Raw genomic sequence first — 18,735 nt, forward strand, 5'->3', positions numbered from 1 at the left:
CGGCCACTGCACTCCAGCCTGGGCGACAGAGCGAGACTCTGTCTCAAAAAAAAAAAAAAAATCCTCTAATGGACTATTTAATTTTTTTCAGATTTCTAAAGTAAGATTTTTGTCCACTTGAAACTTACTCAAATTTTTCTTGGCCTCCCCTTAGAAATGTCTTTAATAGTAAAATGATGTCTTGTTCAAGTGATGGGTACACCAAAACCTCAGAAATCACCACTAGAGAACTTATCCATGTAAGCAAACACTACCTGTTCCCCCCAAAACTATGGAAATAAAAAAGAAAGAAAAAATGCAAAAATGAGTTCAAAAAAATTTTTGTGGAAATATATTTGAAACATATAGATAAGAAGAGAGGATAATTTAAGAGAGATTCATATTCCCACCACTCAGCTTCACTAAATCTTAACATTGTTTTATTTTTTTAAAGAAATAAAACATATATATAAAGTGATTTATTAATTAAATATTTTTTAGGTCTGATCATTTTAAAGTCATTTTAAAAGCTCATGCTTTTGAAATGCACAAAAATTAATGCAAATTTGAGTTACCAAATTTATAAACAGTCTTCAAATATGCCAATCATAAAAATCTGCATTTTAACTTTATAATTAACTGTTTATACTAGCTAATCAATTTATTAAGAGCTATGTGCCAGATATGATGGTTTATATACATTATCTCATTAAATTATTATAATAATCCTGTGAGGTAGGTACTGAGAAATCTGGGGTGCAGAGAAGTTAAATAAACTTGGCCAAGGTCATGCAGCTGGAAAGTGGCAGAGCTGGAATTCATGGCCAGGTAGTCCATACTAAGATGATATTAATACTTTGCAGTTTGGCTGATTAATGCTCCTTTTAGATAGAAAAATGACATCAGAACACTTCAATCTAGCTCCCACTATGACCAAATATTATACATTCTGCAATTCATAACTTTCCAACATTCCATAATGGTACCTTAATAAAATAGAAAAGAAACTCCAATGAAAACTGTCTAACTGAAATTTGGCAGAAAACAGCAGATTTGTAAACTGTGATTGTTTTGCTACTAGAGATGTCTTGAATGAAGTTGCTAAAGAGATAAACCTAACATCAAAATTGAAGGCATTTAGGTCTTCCTTTCTCCTTGTTTCTTCCTTGTATATGTAACTTATTTCATCCACCTTTCACCAATATCCTTTCATGTCAGCCCAGGTGGCAGTAACCCTAAGGCAGTGAGAGATATAGTCCTTTAAAAAATGGTAATCGATGGTAAAGGTACCTTCAAGAAACGTAAGGGCGGCCGGGCGCGGTGGCTCAAGCCTGTAATCCCAGCACTTTGGGAGGCCGAGACGGGCGGATCACGAGGTCAGGAGATCGAGACCATCCTGGCTAACACGGTGAAACCCCGTCTCTACTAAAAAAATACAAAAAAATTAGCCGGGCGAGATGGCGGGCGCCTGTAGTCCCAGCTACTCGGGAGGCTGAGGCGAGAGAATGGCGTAAACCCGGGAGGCGGAGCTTGCAGTGAGCTGAGATCCGGCCACTGCACTCCAGCCTGGGCGACAGAGCGAGACTCCGTCTCAAAAAAAAAAAAAAAAAGAAACGTAAGGGCTTAAGCATGACTGACCAGAGCACGCCTACATCAGTGCAATGACTCTTTAGGATCTTTTGGCACCAAATTTCTGCAGGTGTTTGATTATAATTGAAAGGAAGTCTTGAAACAGATTTTTTTTGAATACCCAAGCATTAATACACACTGAGTGTTCTAAAAGGAAGGCAACATTTAGAATAAAAAATAACTTATTTAAAAATCTGGTGAATAAAAACTAGATTTATGGACCAAGTGCACTACTTGTGGTGTGACCTTGGACAAGCTACTTAACCTCACTGAGCCTCAGTTCCCAAAACTTCAATATGGAGATAATTTTTACTTCATGGGATCATTAGAAAGGATGTAAAGAGATACGCAAATTTATAAAACAGATTAAAACAAAGTTACTCTGATTAAGGGAGTGAAGTGTTTAACAAAACGCATCAAGGGAATGATGCCTATTTTGGTTTCAATTATGTGTAATAAAAATATTTTGTGTTGATAACATAACTCTTTATATATAGATTTTATGGAAATGCTTGTTAGTATTTTGAGAACTATCTGTGATAAGTTGCAATATTTTGGTTGAATGGTATCTGAAGGATGCGGGTATAAAAAGTGCTCAAACATATAAAAGCCAGTAGGGGACACTCAAGGTATCAAAACTTCACAACAATTTTAACATCCTTAAATGTTCCAACACTAAATGTTCTTAAGAGGGGGGAAAAAATCAGAGAAGTATGCAAGTTGCCTTTTTAAAAAATGCCTTTGGGAAGGTAGAAGAAAAGATTCCACATAAGTAACTTTGCTGCCAAGATAACATCCCAAACTCTAAATTCCAGTTCCTAATTACCTGTTGCTCCTGCTGCTGCTGCTGCCTTCTGTGTTTCTTAGCTGGTAGAGGAGGAGGTGTGTCATTTAAAGGTAAAGGATCGACAGATGTAGCCATGAATTCAGGCCATGGGGCTGATGTATGTTGAGTGATAGGATGAGAAGAAAGGGTGGAAGGAAACACAAATCCAGAATAGACAGGTGATCTTTGCTTTATAGGAGAAAGAAAAGGTATATATGTATCCACATGAAATGAAAGAATAAGACATAGAAATGAAATTGATAGTTCGTTCTGTTTTGTTATATTTTAATTAAGAAGTTACAATTGATGGGCAGTATCTTTCAATTTAACCTCATATTAAAATCCCACACTGTAAGCAACTTAGGTCACTGAAGGTATTTTAATTTATTATTATTGGCCCCTCCCCTAGAAGGTTTTTAAAAGGCCTAATATTTAACAGTATCCATGTTACAAAACAAAATCAAAAACAAAGTAAAACTGAAAAGGCAATTCAAATCAACAATTTTAGAAAGGTTTTTTAATTTATAAGAAAACTAAGTTGAATTAGAGTGCTAAGACATAGAACTTATTTCTTTGAACTTACTGCTCCTAGTACTCCACTCTGTAGCATAAATTTCATGGTTTCTAGAATTTTTATTGGTAGAGCATTACCCCCAAATTGGTATGCTTTATAAACTCAGCCTTACCCTACCCCTCTGGTCAGACAGATACACATTTGTTACGCACGCTCTCATGGACCTCATTTTCAGTTGGCCGTGGGTTAATTTCTGACATAAAGAAAAGCAGTGAATGAATGAAACGTCATGCCTACACACCTCTTTACTCTGAGGCTGGCTCGCCAGCACAGCTGTGGCAGGCTCAGTGGCAACAGCATCAGCATCAGCAGGAAACTGAGTGGAAGGGGATAGATTCGTGGAATTGCCACATGGCTCATTAATCTCATTTACACTGATATAGCCCTAAAAGGAGGAATTCAGAAGTTAAACACAAAGAAAGCAAAAGCCAAGGCATGCGAGAGTATTAATGTTCCCAGTACAATGAAGTTAGCTTAGAGCGGCACAGCCAGATATCTGTGGTATTATCAAATGTTTCATTAAGGGAATACTCAGCAATTAAAATGGATTTACATTGCTTAATCTTGAAAATTGGCATTCGAAGCATTAAACATAATTTTTCTGATGTAATCAAGATAACTGTATTATAAATAACCCAAAACCTTCTATTTTAAAATATCCAGAAGTATCAGCATTCATTCTGTTGATGGATTAAGGTTGTCACCACAGACACATTTAAAGTAATAACACACCAAAAAATCCAAGATGTAAAATTGACAACACAATCACTCACTCCCTAATTAAAGAGTCTTTTACACAAATCTTCATTCTTAGATTTTCACCATTTCTGTTTCTTGATGAATTAGAGTGTGAGGAAAATGGGCTGAGGGCTACTAGGTTTTACACTAAGCAAACATTTACAAAATTATTTATAGTGGGTTCTAGCTTTTGGGCATCTCAACCAAATGAGTATAAAAAGAACACTGTCCTTTCATGCAGGTGAACCTTCCCTAGCAAAACAAATGTGTGCGCACGCACACATACACACATACACACACACAGAGTCCTAAGGTAGAGTTGCAACCAGGGTAGGTTTCAATTCAAGGCAGCCTCCCTAACCCCCATCTCTACCCATAGGACAGAGAATTTCCAGTTACTTTTGAACTCAATAATTCAGTTCTGGCTTCAGCTTAGAGAAAATACAAAATATCTGAGAAGCAGAACTCCTGAATCTGTGGAAAAGGCACTTGTCAATTTTCATGGAAACTAATTATGCAGACCAATCACGATTTTCACCACCCCAATAAACCAGTGTGAAAAAACTGTATCAAATAACACCTCTCCTTTAAAGGTGTAATTGAGTTAAATTTGACACAAAGATTCTTCTATGAGTCCATCAGTTCTTTTACAAATTTCAGGCTGGAAAATAAAACACCTTGATTTTTGGTAAAAATCCTGAAAGGACTGATAACAAAGTGGAGAATGCCAGAGTTGACTGTTGATAAATTGGATGTGTCAGAGACTTGCATTTCAGAAGGCAGGACAGATATCACGTAAAGTTTCATAAGGTTAAACTGAAGAAAAGAAGTAGTCAACTAGGTCAAGTTCATTCAATATGTAATACTGAATCAGAAAGAAAATGAACAATTTTGGGTTTTTCTTTTGCTCAGTTAATAGTAGACTGTTTTGAAGCCAAGTTTTAATTATTTATACAAGTCACAAACCATACAAATCAATTAACTGCTTCAAAAATGTAAACTGCTTTAAAACCTGGGAGGTCTTTAAAATAGGTTATAAATCAATCACCCCTTTAAAAAAGAAAAAGGAGAGAGAATGAGAGAGGAGGAGAAAAAAAAAAGAAAAACATTTTGTGAGTCAAGTCTGCTTTGTACAGGAAAGTGAACACACAGCACAATTGCCATGTGTTCTCATAGCAACTCATTGTTTTATTCAACAAGCAGAAGAGTTGTAGATACACAACAATAGTGAAAAAAACTAAATGTGCTTCTGACATCAGAAAGTCTGCAGAAAATAAAGACCAACTCATTAACAGAAAAGGAAAGACTTCATTCTTCTATTAGGAGATGGAGAGACTTTAGAGCCCATCTAATTCATCTGGATGCCATAAGCTCTTCAAACTCTGTATGTCCAGAGTCAACTCCAAATCTTCCCTCTTAAACAATTTCTTCCCCAGTCTTCCCTATCTCACTAAAAGGTGCTTACCATATACTTCATTACTCAAACTGGAATAATGGCATGATTCCGGACACCTTCATTTATTTACTTCATCCCAACATCCAATCTATCAGCAAGAACTGTCAACTCTGCCTCCAAAATACCTGCTAATCCAGCTAACTCCTTCCATCTCTCTGCCATCCTCCAATTCAAGCTGCCAGCCTCTCTAGCCTATGCTACTGCAATCATCTCCACAACAATTTCCCTGCATCTGCTTCTCTTACTCTACGATCTAGTAGTCATAGAGCAGCCCAGAGTGATCTTTAACAAATGGATAGCAAATGTCACCTCCCTGCTTAAAACCACTGAAAGGCCTCCCACCACACATGAAGTAGACCACATTTCTTTAACAGACTCACAAGACCTGCTCTTACCCACCTTGCTAACATTATCTTAGGCCATGACATTCTATTCACAACCACACTTTGTTCATTGAACCCGACAGTTCCTTGTTCTGAATAATGAAAAGAAACTATGAAACTGAATGATTTAACAAAGTTTTGGAAAAAATATTTCACAAAATGCTTCTGAGGTACATATACAGTCACACTTATTATTGTGATGGGCATTTTGTTTCATATACTGATACACACAAAAATATTTTCTACATAAGAATCCTAACTCCACTGTCTAAAGGGTTTTTTTTTTTTGATTATGCAAACACTTATGTAGAAGCAAGCTTTTCTTTTAGCTTTTTAGAAAAACAATAAATATAAGGAATATAAATATAGGCCCGGCGTGGTGGCTCATGCCTATAATCCTAGCACTTTGGGAGGCCGAGGCAGGCAGATCACCTGTGATCAGGAGTTTGAGACCAGCCTGACCAATATGGTAAAACCTCGTCTATACTAAAAATACAAAAATTAACCAGGTGTGGTGGCGGGCGCCTGTAGTCCCAGCCACTCAGGAGGCTGGGACAGGAGAATTGCTTGAACTCAGGAGGCAGAGGTTGCAGTGAGCTGAGATGGTGCCACTGCACTCCAGTCTGGGTGACAGAGTGAGACTCCATCTCAAAAAAAATATACAAATTATTTTTTTCTCAGCTATAATTTTCCAAATTAGAGTTAAAATATTCTCCCAGCATAGCAGTGTAGCTCCTTAAGATATCTGGCGGGGAAAGTGGTGATAGGGACTGGGGAAAGGTGGATATTAGAGATAAAGAGTATGTACAGTATTTTTTTGTATTTTTTAGTAGAGACGGGGGTTTCACTGTGTTAGCCAGGATGGTCTCGATCTCCTGACCTCGTGATCCGCCCGTCTCAGCCTCCCAAAGCGCTGGGATTACAGGCTTGAGCCATCGCGCCCGGCGAGGTGGCGGGCACCTGTAGTCCCAGCTACTCCGGAGGCTGAGGCAGGAGAATGGCGTAAACCCGGGAGGCGGAACTTGCAGTGAGCTGAGATCCGGCCACTGCACTCCAGCCCGGGCGACAGAGCCAGACTCCGTCTCAAAAAAAAAAAAAAAGTATGTACAGTTTACCGTAAATAGGACTTTCCAGTTTACAGTGGAAAATGGCAGAAACAACAGTTGGTGGGGTGGGGAGATAGGGAAAAGAAAGAAATCAGACCACCTTCTCAAATGTTTGCAGGCATTTTCATGTTCTACAAGACTCAGGAGAAGGAGAAGCAAAATAACAGAGGGGAGGGAGAAAGGAGACTCAGGAAGGAAAAAGGAGAATTTAAGACTCATCTTGGTCTGGATCTTCAAGTTTTTGAAACACCAAATTAACCCACAATGTCACTACCCAGCCAAGTAGACACACACACACACACACACCACACACACACACACAAAGTACATCTGCATTAGACACAAGAATAATCTCTGAATCCCCAAAGCATACATAATGAAAGGCAGGGAAACCATCCAAGCATTGAGTGCTTTCATAGGTCCTTTGAGTTAATATTTTTATTATTCAGCTCATCACATAAAGCTGAGATACATCTCCTGATGTCTAAGGCAACATAAAGTGACATGTAAAATCATAGCTTACCTCTTTTAAAGTATTGGGGTTAACAGGAAACCCTTTCCCCCCAGAGAGGCTGGAGTATTTCTTTTCCAAATTACAAAGATTCTCCTTTTCCTGAAGGAATACAAAACCTATTAAACTTAAAAGGCAACCTTGGATACAACTGAGCAGCACAGTGACTTTGCATTAGAGACTAACATCAGTATCTCACATATTTCCCCCATTTCTATTTCCTCTCATCATACTCAGTCAAAACTTCAAATCTGTATACTAGCGGTCATCTTCTGCCAGCTGATATGCTGCATGAGTTGTTTCCAAACATACTTAGCTATATAACTTTTAATTCCTAATAAATTTTATAGTCATTTAAAAATGTGTTTAAAATAAAATTTTTAAAATTTTACATAAAAAATATAAAATAAATTGTATATTTTATTTTTACTTTTATATAAAAATAAAATTTTAAAAACATTATTTTCGGCCAGGTGCGGTGGCTTACGGCTGTAATCCCAGCACTTTGGGAGGCCGAGATGGGTGGATCACAAGGTCGAGATCGAGACCATCCTGGCTAACATGGTGAAACCCCGTCTCTACTAAAAATACAAAAAATTAGCCAGGCATGGTGGCGGGCACCTGTAGTCCCAGCTACTTGGGAGCCTGAGGCAGGAGAATGGCGTAAACCCAGGAGGCGGAGGTTGTAGTGAGCTGAGATCGCGCCATTCAACTCTAGCCTGGGCGGCGACAGAGCGAGACTCTGTCTCAAAAAAAAAAAAAACCAACATTATTTTCTAATGTCATTCTCTTTTACTCCTTCAGAGTAACACATAATTGTTGTTGATGATGTAATATCACATGATGTTGTTGATGACATAATATCTGATGATGTAATATCACAACCCAGCGATATATTTTCTTTTGGGAACTTAATGGTGTTAGCTTTTATGTTTGTGTCTACCATTCATCTTGAATTAATTTGGTATTAAGCAACATTTATGGGTCTTTTTTTATCATGGTATAATTTGTATATATGTCCTTGCCATGGCTGGGGCTAAAATATTTTTAATTAAAAAGATAATGTGCATTCAGTGAAATGCATAGATCTTAAGTAAATAAATTTATCAGTTTTAACTAATGGAATAATATCCTAGACAAGATAAAGAGCATTTCCGTCACCCCAAACATTTCCTCATGCCCCTACCTGTCAACTTCCACCCTTTTGAGCAAGCATTGTTCTGATTTCCATGGCCTTCACACTAGTTTTGCCTGTGTTATAAAGTATTTGCCTACTTATAAAATGTAACTACTTTATATAAATGGAATCATACAATATGCATTCTTTCCTGCCAGCCCTCTTTCACTCCATGTTACAGGCATCAGTAGTTCACTGTTTTTTATTGTTGAGGAGTCCTGTATTATATGAATATACCTAACAATTTGCTTGTTGATGGATATTTAGGTTGTTTCTAGTTTTGTTTTGTTGGCTATTATGGAAAAAGCTACTTCAAACAGTCTTGAACAAGTTTTATACGAAGACATGTTTTCATTTATATTGTGTAAACATCTAGAAGTGGAGTGCTGGGTCATACATGGATGTATGTTAAAAAAAAAAAAACTTCTACAAAGTTCTCTGAAAGGACCTTATATTTTACACTCAAGTCAGCAATGTATGAAAGTTCTAGTTGCTTCATATTCTTGTCAACATTTGAGATTTTAATTTCTTTAGTCATTTTAGTTTAGGAGGTAGAATTATACTGTTGTTGTAATTCATATTTCCTTGATGACTAATGATGAGTATTTTCCCACATAACTTTTTGGTTCTTCATATATGCTCTTTTGTAAAATCTCTATTCAAGACTTTTGCCTGTTTTTTAAAAAAATTATTGGTGTATCACTATTATTATTGATGTGTAGGAGTTCTTAATATGTTCTGGATACAAGTCTTTTGTCATTTCTTTTAAACATTTTTGCTTACTCAAGGCCATAAAAGTGTACTTTCACTCTTATATTTTCTTCTGGAAGCTTTATCATTTTAATTTTCATATTGAGGTCTCTGATATCTCTTGAATGAATTTACATATATCATATGACGATATTGAGGTTTATTTTTTTCCATGTTGACCCAGTTGATCCACCATCATTTCTTTGAAACACTTGTTTTGGTGCCTTTGTCAAAAATCAAAAGACAGTACATATGTACGGGTCCATTTTTGGACTTAATAGTTCAGTTTCATTGATCTATTTAATAAATGTCTATTTGCATGGCAGCACCACCTTGTCTTAAATGGCTCCAGAGTAAATCTTGAAATAAAAGTACAAATCCTCCAACTTTGTTCTCGTTCAAAGTTGTTTTGGCTATTCTAGGCCCTTAGCATTTTCATATGCAGTTGATTCCTATTATTGGTGGTGGCTGTGTTCTATAATGTTGCCACCAACACTGAATTAGTGAATACTGAACCACTGCTCCTATAAAAAATACAGGGTTGGGTTCCTGCAGGCCTCTAGTCACAATATTTTCATCAATTGATCAATACTGAACTTTATTTTATGTGTGTTTCTGTTTGAAGACACTTAATATTATATTATATGCCATTATATAATATATTAATATTAGCATATTGTATTATATATTATTATTATTTGTATATTAAGATATATATTGCTGATTCATTAACCTTGTACTGACAGTCAGCAACACTATAACAGTGCGAGTGAAGTTCATCTAACACACGTATTTTCTCCATAAGGCACTTCACAGCCTTCTTGCATTTAGGAGCACTTCACTGCACTTAATCACTATGGTTCGAAGGCATTTTATGCAGCAAATCACCAACAAAAAGCAAAAACATAAAAACACCGCAATAAATAATCCACAAAAATAACATTTGTTTACAGTATGAGAGGTAAAACAAGAAGGCGGGATGCTGCCTTGCTCAGCCTCAGCTGGGAATGTGCATATTGGCCAACTCAAAATTTTCACCACTCCATGCATTTCTGTGAATGACTACAAAAGTGCCACAAGTCTCGATTTAGAGGTTACAAATACATTTTAGCAAGTAGACATAATCACAAATATGGAATCCCTGAATAATGAAGATCAACTGTAAATTTTCACATCAACTTGTCAATTTCTAGAAAAAAGTCTGTTGGGATTTTGATTGGGATTAAAATGTATCTATAGATCAGTTTAGAAAAATAAAAATCTTAATACTTATAGACCACAATTTTTATAATCTAATTGTATCCCATATATTTTTAATAGGAAAATATTATACCTGTGATTGTGCTTACCCATTTTATAAAATCTATCACTAAGAGTTTTCCTCTTTTTTTGGCTAAAATTTTAAATATTAAATACTATATATTACAGTATCTAAGTTAAGCTGGGCCTTTGAATATTGTGTGCCAAAGGTAAAATAGTAGCAAGGATGCTAATGGAAACAGAGCATCCCCAGAGCAAGGGATAGAGAGGGAAAATACAACTCCATTCAGAAATTTCTAGGTGGGAAAAGGGGGAAGATGGAAGTTGTTAGAAATATGTGCGAGCTGCTGGGGCACCTCAAGTGGGCTCATAATTCTGTGTGAAGGACCTATTTCCTCTCTCTTCTTTGTTTTTTGTTTTTTTTGAGACAGGGTCTCGCTGTTGCCCAGGCTGGAGTGCAGTGGCATGATCTTGGCTCACTGAAACCTCTGCCTCCCAGAGTCAAGCGATTATCCTGCCTCAACCTTCTGAGTAGCTGGGATCACAGGTGTGTGCTACCATGCCCAGCTAATTTTTTGTATTTTTGGTAGACATAGGGTTTTGCCATGTTGGCCAGACTGGTCTTGAACTCCCGGCCTCAAGTGATCTGCCCGCCTCAACCGCCCCAAATGCTGGCATTGTAGGCATGAGCCACACTGTCAGGCCTTCCCCTTTCTTCTTAACCTAAAATAGTTAAGAAGGGAATGAATACTCAATTGTTTTAAGGGGGACTATGGTACAGCTTCATCCTTTAATACTTCCTTCTGGACTTGGTGTTTCTCTGCATGCCATTCTGGGTCTATCACACGTTTTCATGATCTCAAATGTCATATTGCTAATGTAGTGGCTTCAATGCAGGGTTCAGATCTGAGACTAGCCCTATTAACTTTAACGTTTGGTGTCTTATTGCTGAAATGACACCAGGGGCCATGTCAGGGAGTTAGACTACATCTTGCTTTTCACTGTCTTTGGGCAAAGAAATCCGTTTACAGGTAGTCACTTGAGGTGCTGGACCATAAGAGGTCACAGTCTCTTTAGTGAGGATGATCTTGCCACCCCTCGACCATACCATATGGAGTTTCTACCTACCCAATTAATTCAAACTAAACGCAGCGTGATATTTGCTAGAAAGACTCGTACATAAATAACTGGAGTTCAAAACATCAGATCAGCTGGGCCAAAATATTTGACAGTAGTAAAAAGGGCATTTTTCCTTAAGTCCACCCTACATTGGTGTTAGAAAGCATTTTAACTATTTGATGAATGGTATGACTTTTTAAAAAAGAAGAAAATAATCATTTAAAAATACAGACTTTCCATCATTAAGATTTTTACAATGTGAAAAAAGCACGAAGAAAACATCCTTGCTTATTTTCTGAATGGTAGTTAATAGCTCATAGTATCCTCTTATTAATGTGGAGGATTAAATTAAAAAGTATAAAAAAATCTTCCTTAAATTGTATAGGCATTCACTATTAAAAGGTGTTTACTTTAAAAGGAGCAATTTCCCTAAATTTGGAATCTCTGTTTTACAGTAGCCAGTGCTGAAAAGGAAATACTTACTCTTTGCAACATCATTATTAAATTATTCTTTTCTTTCACAAAATGATCTTGTTCTCTCTGAGCCTGCTGAACAATGTGATTGGCTTGCTTTTTCAACGCAGAAATTTTTTCCTGGAAGAAAAGAGATGATCATAGGAAGATGTACATTAGACACTCAAAGGTTTGCCAGTCTGTCCTAGAAAAGGGAGAAAAAAATTTTCACAACAGGAATAACAGTGACTGCATTTTAGTTGATGGTGGGCAGTGATTATTACCAAGAGACTGTGGGGCATTTCTTTGACCTATCAGCCTCAATACTTTCTTTACTGAAGGCGAATATAGATCAACTGATTTAAAACCTATCTTGAAGAACCCAGAAGTCAACAGGAAATCTTGTTTTAGGCTATCGATGAATTTTTTACAACATCTTGGGTACACCTCATGAGAAAAAACAATGGAATTTCTTATTTAAACTGAGAGTTTAAGAAAACACCTTCTCTTGTCTTTCCTTTCCTCAATTTTATTGGTTTAATACAGAGCCCTGGGTGTGATTCTAAATTCTGGAACAAAGTTGAATTCTGGGCTGGACATCTAAGTGCTAGGGGTTGGGTGGAGTCAGTAGTAATCCACATGGCATTCTACTTCTAATGGTAATAAGCTATCAGCCAGTTTTGAGAACTGTTGCGCAATGAAAACAGAGAAAAATCCAAAATAGTCTTTGTTCACAGAATTATTCTGAACCCAGTTGCCATGATCGCAAAAAGAAATAATTTAAAACCAACATCTGAATTCCTGATTTTCTATGACTTGGTTTTCACATGAATGAAACAATGAGGTATTATTCATAAATGAATCTACAGCATTATGTAACAATGACTGTACTATGTCTCAATCTGTCTAATTTGGAACACCACTTGCCACATACATGGCAGACTCTGTAATCTGCCAAATGTGATTTTCAGACAGACATATGGCATAGCTATGTTATGCAGAAGAATATTTTGGTTTTTCACATTGAATGACACCTGGCAAAAGTACCTTTCTAGAAACGATGTTCCGTTGATATTCAGCAACTTCACGCAGGAGCTGTTGAGTCAAATTCTCCTTTTCTTCATCTAGACGGCTCTCATGTTCAAGCTGCTGGAACTCCAGGTCTTCAAAGTGCTTGCTTTCAACATCCAACAGGTCAGCATCCTTTGGAGAAAAGGGAATGAAAACAAGACACACTGAGATAACTACCACCTTCTTAATGTGAAGAAACATTTATTAAAAGCTTTAGTCCAAGATATCTTTTCAATTACAATATTGACCAGGGTTCGAACATAACACTCTCTTTTGGAGGTAAATCCCAGAACGTGACTACTAGAGGGAATCGAAAGGGGTGTGGTGGGGTGGGCAGCATTTATTTCACCCTCAGTTTTAGATTTCTCTGTGGAGGTAAGAATTCTTGCATTAAACCCACTGGGTGGCTTTAAAATGAAGAAGGAAATATAAAAACAACTCAGCAAATAATCTAAACGTAATCTGCAGTCCAAAGGTGTAACATAGTGTTACAAGAAAAATCTTCTTGGCCTGGCATGGTGGGTGGCTCATACACGTAACCCCAGCACTTTAGGAGGCCGAGGTGGGGGGATCACCTGAGGTTAGGAGTTTGAGACCAGCCTGGCCAACATGGCAAAACCCTGTCTCTACTAAAAATACAAAAATTAACTGGACGTGGTGGTAGACACCTGTAGTCCCAGCTACTTGGGAGGCTGAGACAGGAGAATCGCTTGGGGTGGAGGTTGCAAAGAGCCGAGATCGTGCCACTGCACTCCACTCTGGGCGACAAGAGTGAAACTCTGTCAAAAAAAAAAAAAAAAAGAAAGGAAGGAAGGAAAGAAAGGAAAGGAAAGGGAAGGGAAGGGAGGGGAGCAATCTCTTCTTTTCCTCAATTTTTCATACAAAATAGGACTAATATGGAGACTAAGGAGTCAAAAGTTGGCACACGTACAGATCAGAGGTATCTAATAGGGATACATGTATCCCAGATGGCACACAACACAATCTGCTGGACTGTGCAGAAACAAATTAGATCCCCTTCATACTTGTTTTTAATTGTTTATTTTCTTTTTCAGTTTCTCAACAAATGTTTTCTAATGTATACACAAGTAGCATAGCATCTACACATGATTTTAAATATATACATTCTTTGGGTATGCACACTATATATATTTATAATAACATGGATTATGTATCATATATCTACCAAGGAAATGCATGCTCTAGTAATTTTATTAAAGGGATAAGCAACCAAAACACTTTTGGACATGGGCTCTAGGTGATGGGGATGTGTCAGTGGAGGTTTAGCAGTTGTAACAGTTGTACTGCTGGGGAGAATGCTGATAATAAGGGGAGCCTATGCATGTGTAGGGGCAGAAGGAATATGGGAAATCTCTGTAACTTCTGCTGGGTTTTGCTGAAAATCTAAAACTGCTCTAAAAAATAAAGTCTGTTTTTTAAAAAACTGGAAATTGAGGTTTTAAAGCCAGGGTTCTATGAGCCCATTAAAAATACGTACACACCTTTTTACTGGAAAGTGTAAACAAAGCTTTTATGAGGCACAAAGGGTGACTCAAAAGGTTAAACACCACCACTCTCAGAACAATCTTGAGGACATTTAAGGAAGATTGGAAACCATGAAAATCAGATGGTCTAGAAAAAGCATTCTCTAACCTATGACGTATTTGAAAATAGGAGCATATTTATGCATCTGCATTCATGCAGAAATCGATGCATGTTGTATAGATTCTTCTCTAATATACTTTTTGTTTAAACACCCTCTTATTCTTGGAGTCTTTAACATGATTCATAAATGGGGTATGTTTAGGAGATTTCTTTTTCTTTTCCTTTTTTTTTGTTTTTTTTGAGAAGACGGGGTCTTGCTTCGTCACTCAGGCTGGAATGCCTTGGCACGACACAGCGCACTGCAGCCTTGACCTCCCAGGCTCAAGCAATCTTCCTGCCTCAACCTCCCAAGTAGCTGGGACCACAGGTGTACTCCACCATGCCTGGCTAATTTTTGTACTTTTTTATAGAGCGGGGTTTTGCCATATTTCCCAGGCTGGTCTCAAACTCAAGCAATCCACTCACCTCAGCCTCTACTCACCTGGATCTACTCACCTGGGATTATAGGTATAAGCTGCCACACCCAGCCAGATTTTTTTATAAATATAACTTATACATAATCTATGTCCAAAAGAAAGAGGCAGCTGGGCTCTGTGGCTCACAGCTCTACATAACTAACGTAACCAAAGCATTTTTTGGTTGTTCTTCAATCAAATCATCAAAGAGAGTTGAATAAATAATTATATGCTAAGTTATCTCTATATCAATATTCAACCCCACCCCCACTCTGGTTTTCATATTAATGATAAAGCAAGCTTTTTGATAAAATGAAATGTATTTCTATCTTCTGCCATGACTTTTACTCTAGGGATGATTCATAGAAGAGCTATTAGCTACTGAGTAATTACAACTGATAATACGTATAGCAACAAGACCATCATGTCAACGCAGACTGAATTCTCAAAGCTTAAGAGCAGGAAAAACACAATTTGCAAAACATATTCAACATTTCTTAACACTTCTTTACATTTTAGTTGGCTCCAAAAAAATATGCACTCAATTTCAAATGTTTGGTTGACATTTCAAGTTTATCAGACATTTCAAATTTATAACTTCTGAAAGAATTAATGAATTAAAAGAATTAAGGAATTAAGAAATAACTCAAGTGGTAGATCTTAAAACAATATCTTCTGTTTTGAAATAATGCACTGGCTGACATATAGGCACATACACTCAAGTTTATAAGGTCTTCCAATTAAGCTTGATTTGTGGCCAAAGATTACTGAGATTTTAAAAAAAGGAACAAGCCCTTTTTCTGGCTTATAAGTAATCTCCATTCAAAGTGGCCACATGGCTCTTAATATATACACTTTGCTAGTCAGTTGCTTACTCCATATCTGGTTAATATGCAACATGTGTTATTTTAACCCTGCATGAAAGTCAAAGAATCGTTCATTTATTTGTAGTAAATACTTAAACCACTGTATGAAAATAATGGCACACTAGGTCAGAAAGTTGAAAATTAAGCTAAGCTCAGCACTCAGACTCCACTGATGTAATCATCTGATCAAGTTATCTAAACCATCAAAACGTGTGTATATAAACTTACATCTTAAACAAAAAACTATTAGGGAGGGAATAAAAACTTTTACAAGATTTTATGTATGAATAAGAAGTCTGGGAATGGAATTTGGGGGCAGGAATAGTTTAATTGAGCACAGAATAATATATACAGGAAGTTCAAAGTGAAGTATGTATGACTAATTGAATGAAAATTTAACTGTACTTCACTCACTAAGAGTGTTACAAATCTCTACTGGCTGGCAAGCTCAAAGGCCAGGCACGAAAGGACCTAAAACAGCTGCACTAAAGGAAATTCTGTGCAATTTCTTTTTTCTTTCTAGTAACTTTTAAAATAATGTATATGGCAGAAGTTTACATGCAGTTCTTTATGTTTTCTTTGCCTGATGGAGGGACAGGAAGAAGAGAATAGATGTGGTATGACCAGGAGAAATTGCAGTAATAACAGCTCATGGCCAACTCCAGAAGAAAATTTAAATGGGGCTTGGGGTTTTGTTAATTTTTACACTTTAACTGCATACTTTTGGAATATGGAAAAAGACAGTTGAAATAATCTAGTCCAACCTCCTTGAGGTGATTAATACTGTCAAGCTGATTGGATTGAAGGATGCAAAGTATTGATCCTGGGTGTGCCTGGGAGGGTGTTGCCAAAGATTAACGTTTGAGTCAGTGGCTGGGAAAGGCAGACCCACCTTAATCTGGGTGGGCACCATCTAATCAGCTGCCAGAGCAGCTAGAATATAAAGCAGGTGGAAAAAACAAACAACAACAACAACAACAACAACAACAAATGTGAAAAGACTAGACTGGCCTAGCCTCCCAGACTACATCCTTCTCTGGTGCTGGATGCTTCGTGTGTGTGTGTGTGTGTGTGTGTGTGTGTGTATATAGTACTAGTTCTGTCCCTCTAGAGAACCCTGACTAATATACTCCTTATTTCATATATGAGGATATTGTGGCCCATAGAAGTTGAATGACTTGTCCAAGACTAATGGATACATTGATTTTATAGCCAGTGACAGTAAAATTGTAGATCACTGAATAAATTTTTTTTAAAACATCAAGATACCAAAATCAACCATTCATTTGAGTAAATATCAAAAGCACAAGAACCCGGCTGGGATAATTTTCTTGTGCTTTTGATACTTACTTAAATAAATGTTTGATTTTGGTCTTGATTCAAAAAATTATCCAGTGATATCTACAATTAGTAGACCTTTTTTCTATCACTGGCTCTAAAATCATTTTGTCCATTAGTCTTGGACAATTCATTCAAACTGTATGGGCCTAAATACCCTCATACATGAAATGAGAAGGTAGGATGAGATTATTTCTATTATCTTTTTCCAAATGAGATGAGTTAAATGACTCATTCTCATTTAACGTCAGCTTTCTTTTCTACACTATTAGTAACCCAGGGATTGCTTTGCCCATATCAACTACTAGATTGGTAAGGTCATGTTAACAACATACCAACCACAGGCCACAAAACTAATATCAGATGAAAATAATATTTGGACTCTAACATAATGATTTAAAGGTAGGAAGACCAGCCATAAGTCATTATGTTGCATGCACAAAATCATTCTACAATTTCAGCTTAAGTATTCAAGGCAATATGCAGTTTAATAAAATAACTTTCTTCTTATTCATTTATTTTTTACTTTGTGTGACTTACCACCTAATGAAGATATTTATAATAAAATAAACTTTATTAAATCTAGTTTAAACGCCCAAGGGAAAGCTTTGTAGTGAAGTCATATTCTGAAGTGTTTGAAGTCTAAACGGAGATAAGTTGTGATAACACAGAAAGTTCCTAAAGTGAACTTTAGGACTTACTTCTCATGAAGTAAGTGACCTTTTTACTGATTAAGCCAAGGCATTGGTGAAGAGTTATACTGGTCGTCATCCTTGAAAAACAATTAGTAGACCTCTTACTATCAGGTGAACTGCAGCCATCACAAGCCAGCTATCTCTCCTAAGGAAAGAGGTTTTATAAGAATTTTACACGCTGTTTGGGGAGGAAAGGGAAGAAGTCTCTGCCTTCAATTAATGGAAAAGACTGTCTGCATCATTTTCCTTCCTCTTTTGTAGTCAAAATATTTGGAACATACAACTCATATTATGAGTTATCTTACAGAATCTAGATTAAGCTAAACAGTATTTATATTACTCATAATTCAAGTTGTGAATAGAATCTATCAATTTTTATGTGAAGCAATGTTGATAAAGAACACAATAAATGGATAACCAGAGGAAGGGAAGGACAAAATACACAACTATGCTGCTGACTGTAAATAAGGAATTACAATGACTGTGTAAAATCTTTAGTGATAAGGAGAGTTAAAAAACAGTAAGCAAATATTTAAAGAATTAGTTTTCCCATCTCTTTTGTTAACTAGCATAAACACAAACAAATTACAAACTAAAATTACTTTACAAATACTAGTTTTCTTCCAATCATTTTTATCATAAAATTTGCAGAGAATTGTGACTGAGAGGCAGGAAGTTTTATCTTCTTACAACAAATTCAACTGTACGCAATAAAAGGAGTAAAGGGAAGACATGTAAAACTTT

At 36.7% G+C, this 18,735-nt stretch overlaps 1 protein-coding gene across 4 annotated transcripts in view; it reads right to left on the reverse strand.

Annotated features, from left to right (window-relative positions):
- PHLDB2 (pleckstrin homology like domain family B member 2) overlaps positions 1 to 18,735 on the reverse strand; it is a 195,791-nt gene that overhangs the window by 25,173 nt on the left and 151,883 nt on the right. For 2 of the 4 annotated variants that reach the window (XM_033211334.1, XM_033211333.1), the window contains exons 7-11: positions 13,009 to 13,164; positions 11,992 to 12,102; positions 7,215 to 7,304; positions 3,250 to 3,393; positions 2,435 to 2,623 (exon numbers count right to left, since the gene is read on the reverse strand). In XM_033211334.1, the coding sequence (XP_033067225.1) occupies positions 2,435 to 2,623; positions 3,250 to 3,393; positions 7,215 to 7,304; positions 11,992 to 12,102; positions 13,009 to 13,164 (690 nt within the window). The remainder of the gene's footprint in view (positions 1 to 2,434; positions 2,624 to 3,249; positions 3,394 to 7,214; positions 7,305 to 11,991; positions 12,103 to 13,008; positions 13,165 to 18,735) is intronic. The other 2 variants (XM_033211336.1, XM_033211335.1) reach the window with 1 other exon arrangement.

This window comes from Trachypithecus francoisi, unplaced genomic scaffold (assembly GCF_009764315.1).
Source record: "Trachypithecus francoisi isolate TF-2019V2 unplaced genomic scaffold, Tfra_2.0 Lachesis_group0, whole genome shotgun sequence".
In the NCBI taxonomy this organism is placed as follows: domain Eukaryota; kingdom Metazoa; phylum Chordata; class Mammalia; order Primates; family Cercopithecidae; genus Trachypithecus; species Trachypithecus francoisi.